Source organism: Belonocnema kinseyi, chromosome 7, assembly GCF_010883055.1.
Source record: "Belonocnema kinseyi isolate 2016_QV_RU_SX_M_011 chromosome 7, B_treatae_v1, whole genome shotgun sequence".
NCBI lineage: Eukaryota > Metazoa > Arthropoda > Insecta > Hymenoptera > Cynipidae > Belonocnema > Belonocnema kinseyi.
Genome location: NC_046663.1, coordinates 80185385 through 80198392, shown reverse-complemented (window position 1 = coordinate 80198392; position 13008 = coordinate 80185385). Strand labels below are relative to the sequence as shown.

The following is a 13008-nucleotide window of genomic DNA, read 5'->3' as shown; positions in this document are numbered from 1 at the left end:
TATATTATAGAGAGAAAGAGAGAGAGAGAGCCTATGATGCCAAATTATATGCTACACATTTTGCTTAAACAAAATTGATAATACTATCCTTTTAATTGAGCAATATATTTTGGTGCGCCACATTAAGCACCGCTCTCCTACCCAGTAAACGAAAAAATATTGAGAATAATTAAATTTATAATTGCTGTTAAATCCGCTTTCTAGAACCCAATTACTTTTGAATTTTTAAAAATCTTTTTTTGTTTCCTGAGTAATCAAAAAAGGTTTTGTTTGTTGAATTCTTTACCCGTTTACATTTGCTTCAATTAAAGAGAACACGTTTCCAGACTTTTTGCCGCGTAGGAAAATAAAAAAGCCTCGAAAATATAAGCGTCATCCCACAGGCCATTAAAGAGTGAACTCTCTGTCCGAAACTAACCCACTGCTCCAATTCAGTTTCCCGATTCCGTGGGAATTCTCCTGGGAACAAACGGAACGCTTGCAATTTCACTCTTTTCTGGCATTCACACTGCGGGTTCACGGGAAAAAGAGAAGACTATGACAGATTGGTCAGTTTTACTCCTTTCCGGTGCGATGATTTCGCTTTTCCGGTCAGTGACGCATTCCTATTTCTCCTGAAGACTAGAAATCCTATTTTATTTTTTCTATTTCCTCCCGAGTCACTATTTAATCTCCACTCGTTTTACTAATCGCATTGTTTTGATCTTCTTCGCGAGCGATGGAAAATTTAAACGAAAGAGTACAGGCTTTTCTAGTCACGGATATCGTACCTATCATGCTTTGAAAATTACCAAGTAATGTAAATACAATATCATGAGAATCTTCTATGGACTTGATTTTTTGCATACAATTTGCTTAATCGATTCAGTTTCAGGAAATTGGTCACGGGATTGAGTAAATTATAGTTGCAAAATATGATTGAAAAGCTCAAGTCCTTCCAAACACTGGGTTGGATGAATTAATTCATCCAACCCAGTTTAATAACCCTGATTTTTGTCTGCATGAAAGCATCTCATTTTTTAATCTGATAAGGCGATAGATAAGAAATGATTGTGACTATGTAACAAAGACAAGGAATTTAGCCTGCATTTTTTAAAAGGAACCGTACCATCGCTGATTTGATTCTTATGTTGACGACTTCAGGAAAAACGAAATAAGATCAGAAATTAAATTATTTGAAATGAAAGATAAACGGAATAGTCGCTTTTAGGAGCCTCGCAAGGCTGGTTCGTGTAAGAACTGTAAAGCGGTAAGGCAGACTCTGGAAACCGTCTTAGAAGGGTCTGACCGTCATAAATTACGGCGTGTTTACGCAAATCGTATAGCATAGCCGACAGGGTAAGGTGGGTAAGGTGACGGCTCGCGGAATTTATTGGGGTAGGTTACCCCTAGAAAAATTGCAGCTCACTTGACGAATAACGAGCACGTGGCCGTCTAACCGTATTCCACTTAAAATAGCACCCTGACTAAATTCGAACTTAGGACTTGACGGTGGAAGTGAAGGAGAGTAAAAGGAAGTACAGAAGTTGGATCTTTCAAGTTCCTTTTCCTAGCAATTGCTCAACAAACTCAGCTTTGACAAAATCAGTCAAGAAGAAGATCCTCTTCCTAATTATAATAAACAAGTCAACTCGAGATACAAGTAAACATACTGCCTATATGTTAAAATAAAATTCTTTTGATAAAAAGATAGAAAAGAAAACACTATTTAATTAAAAATTGATATAAATTGCTCAATAGATACTACGACGTTAGACTGGTTATATCTCCAATGTTATCCGTAAGGCGGAGCTGGTTTTCTGCAGTAAGAAGTTTCATATTAATACTTCTTGTTTTATAAAACCTGATGTGCGATGAATAAAACACAACCAGCTGTAAACCTTCTCATAACGCGACATCAAACCGAGGATGATACATATGACACGTTCATAGGAGCCTACAACCATAAACAGCGAACAAAATTAAGAAAACCAGTTTCGAGCTAACATTAAACTATTTTCGCATGATACAGAAATAAAATGAGTTTTCAATACTCTTTTCTCCATTTTTTATTTTATCCTTGAGCTAAATAACGTGTGTTTTTGTATGAACATTGATATACAACCTTTTTTCCAATGAGAGAAATTTTACGAACGAGTACAGAGTTTAATTACACTTCCATGCAAATTATCGATTAAATGTGCTTTCATGCAGAAACAAAGGCTCCCGAGGGTTGTAACAACATGATGATTTCAAATATGTTATTGTGACTTTAGACGAATACGCTTGAATAAATGAAAGCAGAGACTCGACATAAAATTGAATTCATGATGATAATCAGATTAAACAATGGTAGATTAACGTCATTCGATATTGTTTGTCTGGTAAGGTTTTAATATTATTTATTCGTAGTAATAATAATTTCGGGCCAGCTCTATGTGCCTGAAAGCAATATTCTAAAGTAAATCTGCACGTGCTTTTTAGAATTTTACTGTGAAACATGATCTTGCCGGAATTTCGGCAAGCATGTAAAAAACGCCCTCGTCTACTTCTAATTATCCTCACGCAGAAAGATTTCATTGCTGTAATGCTATCCTACAATGAAGAGTTCGAGTCACGACAGATGTGAGTAAACAGAATGCAAAGAGGGATACACAAAACGGCTAGTACAGTGAAGGCGTCTCATAAAATTACATCCGTGACGAAATGACAGACAAGAAGCTACTTCCACAAGGTTCCCCTTAGCAGTTTAATTTCTGGCCCGACCAAATCAGGAAACTGACACAGCCAGTGTTTTTCTCAGATATCCTTTTGTCGTTTTTTATTTTATAATTATTCTTAATTTTAGAAGTGTTCCACAACTTTTTACATATTTGATATTGAACACAAGGGAAAATGTTATGAAGTGGTCTTGCAAAAATGTCCATATCACAATATGCGAGACACCCTAACGTGTAATTTAAGAATAGCCAGTGTGTGACTGTGGACCTATTTGCATTCCGGAAGTGTCTGATCGGACGTCGGATAAACCAGGGATCGGATGTCTCGATTTCGTCAGATTAATGGCTTTCTTTCCACCTTCTCCCATAAGAGCAAACCCCAATTTCTTCAACAAATCACTCTGAACGAGAATTTTGCGTGTTCTCAAATGCCGAGAAAGAAATGGATAGATTTATTTAAATTCCAGAATTAGAATTAACCAGTTAAGTAAATTTCGATTATTGTTTACTTAAGGACATCAAGTTAAACTTAACAAAATGCGCTTCTTTGAAGCCTTCAGATTTCCAATTATCCTCATATGAAGAAAGTATTTGCTTCAACAGGATTCGCATTTTCATTAACGACATTATCCATGCCAGTTATCCATTCAGATAATGTTTAAACTCGGAAAAAAGGAAGTACTTTTGCGAGTGGGTTGAAAAGCCAGTAAAGACGAGCCGTATGGAAAACTTTCCACTAACGAGAAAAGAAAAAGAGAGGGAGAAAAATGACCCGCCGTAATGTATGCGGCTCGTAAACTGCGACATGGAGATTCTGCATAATTTTCCCTTCTTCCGTTCGTGTTTCGCGGACACGCTCAGCCAATTTGTCGCAGCACTCTGGACTCGTGACTTCTCTTGTGACAGAGAATACATCGACTGGACGTTTCTCCATTTTTTCTCATCTCATCCTATAAAATAACCCATCCTCTCTTTTTCACAACGACCTAAGACTCTAGAGAAAAGAGATGGGAGATGAGAAATGAGAAATGAGCACTTTTGTACGAAAGGTGCAACAGAAGTTCCTAGAAGCTCAGGAAACTTTTAGAGTTAAACACAATTTTTACCCTGAATATCCAATTCTGCAGTTTCGCGAGAAATGTTCGAACTCGAGTGCATAGAGAAGTTTAAATAATATAAAATTTTTATACTCTCATTCAAAACTCTCTGATCATTATTTTTTCTTGTAACTGGACAGAGTTCTTTAAAGTACAATTTTTTTAATAAAAAAATGGAAATATATCAAACAGTATTATGTATCTTACAGATAGAAATAATTTGAAATCGAATCAGTTCATAAAGCATTCGAATTGTAAAACTTGTGAGCAAGTATAATTAGAGGGTAGCAATGTATAACAGTAAATCCGAAAGGATAGAATTTTTGTACCAAATCTGAAGGAAGCACTGCCATTTCAGGAACGGTTTTACTTGCATCAATAACTAAAACCTAAGATAAGATCATTCAAATCACATTTTTTAACTGAATCTTTCGTATTAAGCCGTTAAAAAGTTGATCAATTTCACCTCCAGGGAAACACAGTCTTTGAACTTTAATGAAAAGAAATAATCGAAAGCACCTGGAAGAGAATGGATTGAATAAGCGGAGAGAATTGGGCGTCGGCTTGAACAAAAAAAGGGGTTGAACAAAAGGGTTGCGATTTGTCGTTTACGAGCCATAGCCAATCAGTTCTTCGTACTTTCGAATTAAAATCCGGAAATGAATAGTGCCAGTGGCAATAATGGCGCTCCCCGGTACACCTTTCTTTCTTCTACTTTTCTCTTTATCTCGTTGTCTCTCTTATTCGCCGATAAACGAATCGTCCCCGCGGGGGAAATTGTTTCGCATAAATCCTTTATAGATCGTAAAAGCGCCCTCGTACCTGATAATGGGACTCTCACTCCTTTGGAAACTCTTGCCTCTTCTCCCCAATTTCAGAACGTTTAATCTAAACTAGAAGCTGATTTTCATTTTCAACAATATTACATAAAGAAGAGGAAAGTCGGAAGTAAATAAACAAAAGTATCAAGAAGATTAAGCGAGGCTCGTCACGCGGGTAATAATAAACAGCAGATATATGTGAACGTTTTTCCAATTTTTTAGCTTTCTCGTTTTCATTTTCACGTCGAGTAGCTTGAAAAGCTTTTCACCACGCACGACTTCGTCGACATTACTACAGAGTCGACATTTTGATGAAGAGGCGATATTTGAGAGAAAATAGAAAAAGACAAGAGTCGCTTGGTCGCTCACCGTGCGATCGACCATTGTACACTTTTTGGCACAAATGAAAGTTGGCAGAGTTTTCCAAAGCAGCTATGTACGTTTCATAAAAAATTTGCAAATAACGAAAATATTGTGAAGCACGCTTTTTATGAAAATAGGAGAAATATTATAATGATTCCAAATGCGACAGAATGGGAAGCTAAGAGTGTGAGAGGCACGAGAAAAGAACCATTTAAAACTATGTGCCTAATTTAAAAAGCTTTTTGGGTCAACATTATTTTTCACACTGGAGAAATATTTTCGCGGCACAACGTTTCTTGAGGAATTATTTCACGAATGAGAAACTTTGTCAGCTTCAAGGACGTAACACACAAAGATGCCAAGGACGTATAAAAAACAAAGAAGTATGTTTCATGAACAAAACTAGTTTCGGATGATTAAATTCCAGCTTTTATGAAATCACCTTTCTTTTTGTGGTTAAATAAAAACAATTACAACCTAGAAAAAAGTACAAACAGTTGAACATATTTTATGGGAAATAGTTAAAGAGAGCAACTTACAACAAGGCGTAAAAGCGCGTCACCATTGTTTGCCAAACAAGCTGCTAACAAAGAAGCTGATCAAACTTCAGAGTGTTCGCGATAACGGAGTCTAAAGGAGGTCGAGCCCGATGGCTCATCTCTGAAAATTATCGCTCACCTAACAATCTCTATGTGATAAAAGAAATTCCTCGAAATCATACATTTCTTTCAATAGAGACGATGAGTCACTTGATGTGTCATACTCTTATCAATGCAAATTAAAGCATTCAATAGATGAGAGACAAATTGCTTTACTTTTAGTTTCATGATTCTAAAGATGAAAGAATATTTTTTTAATATGTAATGATGCAAGTTAAATGCTGATAAATTAAAACTTAATTGTAAACTACCATATCCAATAATTGTGGCTTTTATCAAATCAAATAAACAAAGCTCAACAGACGTTAATTTAAACAGTCAAGCCGAGTTTGCAGGCAATCGCATGAAATGCGGGCGCGAGAATTAAATCGCACTTAACAACGCAGACGACTCCTTCCGGTGTAATAAAAGTTAAGCACGACCGTTTTATAACTTAACGACATCGTATGCATATTCGACAAGAAAGACCCAGCGTGGAGGCGCACACATTTAAAATAATTAGTGCAGTTAGATGTTCAATTAAAGACTATTTGGCCCTTAGTTAGAGCATCCTGGATCGAATATGAAGGTTGTGAGATTAAACATTTAACGATCTGGCCAAATGAGGTGCCAAGGCGATGACGTAGGACTGTTTTTCGTCAGTTTCCTGATTCTCGAGAGACTATCGTGTTTCTCCACTCTACCACCTTCTCACAATCCGATATAAAGCACAACTCTATCCTTTAGGGACTTATCGATCTAGGACATCAACTCAGAGGTTGAAACTGAGGTTGAAACAAACGACACTCTCCTTGACAAATGTATTTTCGTAGAAACTGTTTTGCGAGGGTGTTGTAAAATAATGTTCACTAGACTGAAGAAATTTGTTTCGCAGAAAGAAACAACAAAAAGTATCAAAAAGGCACTGCTATAATAAATATAATAATAGGCAAAAATTTTAATTCCCCCTTTTTTTAAATATTCATTACTAATTTTTTTCAATTGCAGAGTTCTCAAACAAAAAAAGATAGTACGCAAGTGAAAACAGGCTCAATCTGTAAAAATAAAAAAAATGCTTTTATGTTTCAGGAGCTGATTCTGACGTCGGAGGGTGAAAAGTGGTTAAATTCAAGAACGAGTCGAATTTCGGTGAGCAACTGCTCGTTGGTGTACCTGACAAACTCGAGTTTGATCCAGCTCGAGGGTCTGCGGTCAGTCGACCTAGTAAATGTTGCTAATTTGACCTTGGACCGGCAAAGCTTCGAACTGTCTCCACGCAGTACAGATGTGAAAATCACCATCAAGAACAGCAGCATCGACCTACTGCCCAGTTTCACATTCCGGGGCGACATCGAGACGATAATGTTCGTGGACGTTAGAATAAATCAGCTGAGTTCGTACGCCTTCGCAAACTTGTTTAACACGGACACGATAAGACTGGAGGAATGTCACGTCGAGAACATAGAAGCTCACGCTTTCAAGAAATTCGAAGTGCGATACTTGCACGTGATCCGGGGAAGTTTTGGTGGGGTTGTGCCGAGTAGAACGATGAATGACATCGAGGTGCACCAGAGTTTCATGCTAGACGGGGTGAAAATGGACACAGTGAGAAGTTCAGCTTTCATAGTGAGAAAGCCAAAAACCGTGGCGATTCAGAACTGTATATTCGAAAGTGTAGAGAGTGAAGCTTTCGATATTAGTGTTCGAGGTGCGGTTATAGTGAAGAACAACACATTCGGAAATCTGGGAATGGGAACCTTCCTGGAGTTGAAAGCAGACACAGAAAACAGGTCGCCTGGAACGTCAGGGGGTAGCCTCTACGACTTGATATTCAAGAACAACAGTCTGAGAACCTTTGAGGAGGGTTCCCTGATATTTGACAGGAGCAGTTTCAGACTCGAGGTAGATAATCTTCTAGTCGAACAACCTTGCGATTGTGATCAGTTACCGACCTGGAAAAGCGATATCCTTAATTACACGAACGTCTATTCAAGGTTATACACTAAACAGAGCGAGATTTTACCACATACATCAGAATCTATCAACGAAGGGCCAGAAACCTTTTTGTGTATTGATGGATCAGGGGGTTTGCCGATTACCTTTGTTGATTACGAGTCGAGAAACTGCGCCTTAAGTGGCTCACTTCTAATCCTAGTTCTCGCTATCGTGGGATTGGTTCTTGCGTTGCTAATCAGCGCGAGTCTGATCGTGTGGTGCTGCAGAAAGCGTCGTGAGGACAATAGAAAAAGCTGGATAAGCGTTCCGACGAGTGCACCGGACGTCGTGTCAAAAAAAAACGGCGTCATCAGCAGAGATGAAACGGGAACGAGTGCTCCGGTGGATAGTAGGATAACGATGGTCGTGCCGGATGGAAGACTCTACAGGGAGACTGAATTCCACGTGATCGTCGAGAAAGCGGAGCCACTCACGACAGAATTATAACGACAGCATCCGCGAGCTTCCGGTTCTAGAGACCCGTACGTGCCACCGGAAGACTCGGATTTTCGCGTTTACAGACTGTGAGAGGCTCGTGCAAACCTGATCTAGTTTTAGGAGACCGATAGTGATGATCTAGTCGTCACGACGACAGGCCAAGTGTTTCAGATGCATATGGTGTACTGATAAACTTTCCCAATAATATTGAAAGAACAATGGAACTAAAGTGAGATGTATTTATTATTTTCTAAGTCGGAAACTCGAAATTGTACCTAGATTTGAAACCGGTTTTTTGTTTACATAAGTTATTTAGTTATTATGAGGGTTGCACGGATCACCAGGGTTGCGAAACACCTTGTCGATATCTGTACGTTACGCTACATCAGGGAATCAACGATCAAACGGATGGCTAGTTTCATTGAATACTCGCTAGTGCAACGCAGTTCGTAAGCTTCCATTTACATATCAATAGCGACGGTCAAGGATTACCCTCTCATATCCCATGTTGTTTCAGCAAAGCTTACTGGATGAACGAAGTTGTTGCACGATTGAAAACTACTGTCAACCGGGTCTATTGTGAACTCCGGGGAATATTATGACTTGAGGGCATTACTCCGTAGAATTTTGTTTTCTTTATTGCATATCCTACAAATGTTCTCAATATAAGATGTACAAAAAGTCCTATGATACAAAAGAAAAATTCCACGGAGTTATATAACATAAATGTTGACTCAGATTGCCCCTGCCTGTAATCTATTAATGGCTAAAATTATTAAAACAAATATAAATCAATTGTACCATTAAGAGACAATAGATATTTAGAGAGATAATGTCAATATGTATCGCCGAGTGTTGACATTTCGGCTCAAAATACCAATTTTCAGACGCAGTAATATCAAAGATTCTTGGCGCACAAATGAATGATGAAAAATGTAACTAGCGTTAATATTGTAAATAAAATTCCAAAACTTCTTACTAACATCATTGTAAGACATCGTATCATTTTTATTGTGTTTTTAGTAAAGAGGTAGTATGAACCTTGAGAGATTGATCATCAATTTGTTACGCCTTATAACTTTTAAAAATGGAAAATCCTTTCAAGGTTGTTCAACCTCTCACGATAAATGGTGAAACATTTTAGTTCAATTATTGGTTTACTCGCATAACTGACTATTCAGACCCGTGAAAGCTCACGTAATCAGTTCTTTGTTCACATTCCATTTTATCTTACAAGTAAAGATCCAAAGAGTCACTAAAGGCTAAACAAGCTAGAGCTCTAAAGAAGTATTTTTAAACTTTAGTCACAATAATATGCTAATATAATGAGCTGTACAGAACTTTCACTGTAATTATATAATTTCTAACGTAAGGAATATTTAAATACTTTTTTATCCTCTAGAAAATTTATAGATTATTTAATATAAATAACTTTAGTTGAATTTTTTTTTTTTTTTGAAATGTTGAAGGTTATTTAAAAGATTCATTTTACATAAGAGTTATGTGTTTTTAAATAAGTAGCAAGATTAACTATGAAGTAAAGATAAAACATCAGATTTTCAATTCAATGTGTACATAGAGTGATTGTGATAATTAATGTATTACTTGTCAGAGTGCATGTGTTATAAGCGAGGAATCAAAATCGTTTAAAAATATCTTGGAACTACGTGGTGAATTATATTACTAAATTTACAAATTTATAAATTCTTATATTTTTTCATAAAGAATCGTATCTTAATTTTTATTTCATTATCCAAATCTTCGGATGTAAACCTATTTTTTCTCTTCTTTTCTATATCAGAAGGCTAATTTTAGTATAACAGACAGAAAACAAGTCACCAATTTTATTAGAGTTAAGCGAGATCCGACTAATCAGATGTAAATACAGATTCAATTTCCGATACCAGCAACTGTTAGGCAAATCCAAGCCTGAGCAAAATAAAAAAAGAAAAAGAAGGGTGGTCGACCGTCGTTATAATTTCTAGCTTTACCGTTACTTAGCTTTCGAGAGTGCTAGTGTTCCGTATTGATTAGCTTTAAGGAAAATTCCGTGAAAATGAAGAAAGTAATCGAGTTAGGGAAGGTTTTTTCTAACCGATAGGGAAAGAAATAAATGTAGGCCATAAAAAAAATCTTCCGTTCGTTTCATGCTCCTTAACCTCAGTAGCGGTTAAGTCACGTCAAGTGTTTGTGCAGAGTTCAGTTCATACCAATCAAAGCCATTACTTAAATGAGATTCGTGGCAATTGAAACAAAGAATAACGTTGAACCAACCGCATTTTAAAATTCCGAATTAAAACTCTAAGTTGAAGAAATATCGATTATGAGTAATTAATGTTCTCAAGCTTAACCAAGAACCTTCTTATAATGTATAATGTACCTATCATTTTCGAAGTTTTTTTTTAAATTTAAACATCAATTTTTATTTCAACACTTCATAAACTGTACAATATTTTTGACAAAATGCATTTAGTTCCTTTCTCTAAGTATCGAGTTACTGCCAAATTAAAGTTTTTAGAAACCGTTTATCATTGTAAAAAAAATGTTTTTGATTGTGTATTGCCAACTGAAAATCGTAGCTTGCAAAGAATATAAAAAATATTATTAATTATGTAACTCTTTGTTTTCAAACGAAAGTAACATCAAGCACTCTGTGTATTTACAATGATTTTCCTTCGGATTTTCCATACATCGCTAAATAAACAACAATGCTTATCTTCGAAATGCAGGAAATTCAACAATCAAAATGGGAAATTGAAACTTCTACTTCGACTGCAAATAAACGCATGTCACTAAATATTGATAAACGCAAACGAATTTTCAACAGATCGACGGCGTTTACTAAATGAGATTTTTAAACTTTCGTTAATGACAGATTACTGAAAAAGCGGAACAATTGAATATGAACAATAATTTTTTCAAAAGCCCTAAAATATAATTAGAAATCTTTTGAAATCCCTGGAAAATCATTAAGCTCTTAAAAATTCGTTGAAATTTTGTTAATATCCTAAAATCTTTAAAATCCTTTGTAATCACTTCAATTTATTAAAATCTATTAAGCATGTCAAAAGATCTTGCAAATCCTTTAAATTCTTTGAAATCCCTTTCCAATTATTAGAATCAATTAAATTTTTTTGGAGTCTTTTAAAATATCCTAAAATCTGTCAAATCTTTGGAAATACCTTAAAATATTTTTTTATTTGTAAAATCCTATAAAATCTCTCAATTGTTGTGATAAGCTTCTATATCCACCAGAAAATTATTCAATCCCGTGAAATTACATAACATCTGCTGATGTTTCCTGAAATCCTGAAAAATTTATTAAAATATCTTGAAAGCTTTTAAGGTCCCTTAAAATCATTGAAATCCTCGGAAATTTAATAAAATCCTTTGAAATCTTTTAAAATATCTTAAACTTTATAGGTCCTTCAAAATCTTTCCTGATCTTCCGAAATTCAAGGAAATTTTTTAAAACCCTTTGAACATTTTTCTAAATCCCTCAAAATCTTAGGAAATTCCTTGAAAATTTTGTAATCTCTTAAAAATGCCTTAAAATCTTCTAAAATAACCTAAAATATTTCAAAAGAATTCAAAAAAATTTAGAAATAGGTATAGATCTGAATTAAATAGTGGTTAACGCTTGAGTTAATTTATTAAATGAACAGTAACTAAAGTGATGTTTTTATTATCAACAGTGACCATTGACTAATAGTGACTTTATTTTCAGGTTATCCTAATCTCGGCCACCCTGATTTATCTACATCTATCAAAATCCTAAATAAATTCAAAGAAAAAAACTCAATATCTAAAATGAGAGAAAGTTCAGTTAATATCTTGCACTTGATTTCCGATCATCGTCGAAATTCGCTGCACGTGCATACTATAAATAATAAATGTACATAACTATCAGGTACTCAGCGACTATTATCGTTCCTACTTTGAAAATGTTTAGCTTAATTATTTCTACGAGTTTTTCACGAGGTTTTTATGGTGGCAGTCGTTAAGATCGTCGAGATGTTCTGAAAATATTCGATTATAAGAAGTGTAAGTGTGTAAAATATTTCAGATTGTAAATGTGAATGAAAGACGACAGATGTGCGAACTATAATTTGCGTGTTTTGTGACGATTAAGTTTCCTAACACTCATTTAGCTGTAATTATCGTGAGTCTGTGATATAACGACAGCAATACTGTATAATTTGATTTACATTGTATATCGCGCAAGTGGGGCGATGATTGAATAAAGAGAACGTTAATAAACTATCAGTTGAAATGTTACAGATGAGCTTTCTGACAAGGCGTACAAAAAGATGATTTGCTTGTGGTTTATATCCATGTGCGAATTCTCATTAGTTCTGAGTGCAATCTTTCTTCAAATTTTATATATCTGGTTTATATTTCAACTATGTTTTTGTATGCTTTAAACTTGTTAAGAATAAAAGATTGGTTGATACTAACATAAAAAGAATATGTTTATTTGCATGTAGTGCGTCAACAGAAATAGGGTAGACCGTGGCGAGATGAGCATACGCGGTCAAATGAGACACTGCATTTTCTATAAAAATATGTGACTTTTGTTGCTGAAAAACAAAACTATTAAATAAAGTAGATTTAGTAGATAAAATAAAAATAAAACTGAATAAAATTTCAACAACTGCATCCTGATATCCTATGATATGATAGAATGAAAAGAAATTATTGAAAATGACAGATAAAGTTTTTCAACAAAGGTTTGTCGTGACGTTTATTTGTCGAACTTTAATGTACTACGTCATTTATAAATAATAAGTAAATAATAAATCAGGTGACATTTAAGTTTTAATCATGATCGTGATTTGAAAAATAGATAAAGATTTAAAGGATAGTTGCAATGGTGAAAATCTGTTGCATAAAGAAGTTCTAGTCTCAGAGCACATCTCCAATTGGATGTGTTTATAAATTTTATTTGTTTTTTTTT

The 13008-nt window shown here is 35.2% G+C and overlaps 2 protein-coding genes across 4 annotated transcripts in view; one reads left to right on the top strand and one right to left on the bottom strand.

The window, feature by feature from the left end:
• Window positions 1-11055, top strand: part of LOC117176119 — a 21393-nt gene extending 10338 nt beyond the window's left edge. For all 3 annotated transcript variants that reach the window (XM_033366177.1, XM_033366179.1, XM_033366178.1), the window contains exon 3: window positions 6708-11055. In XM_033366177.1, coding sequence (XP_033222068.1) covers window positions 6708-8060 — 1353 coding nt within the window. In that variant the 3' untranslated portion in view covers window positions 8061-11055. The remainder of the gene's footprint in view (window positions 1-6707) is intronic.
• Window positions 1-13008, bottom strand: part of LOC117176117 (E3 ubiquitin-protein ligase MYCBP2) — a 608404-nt gene that overhangs the window by 505820 nt on the left and 89576 nt on the right. The window lies entirely within an intron of this gene.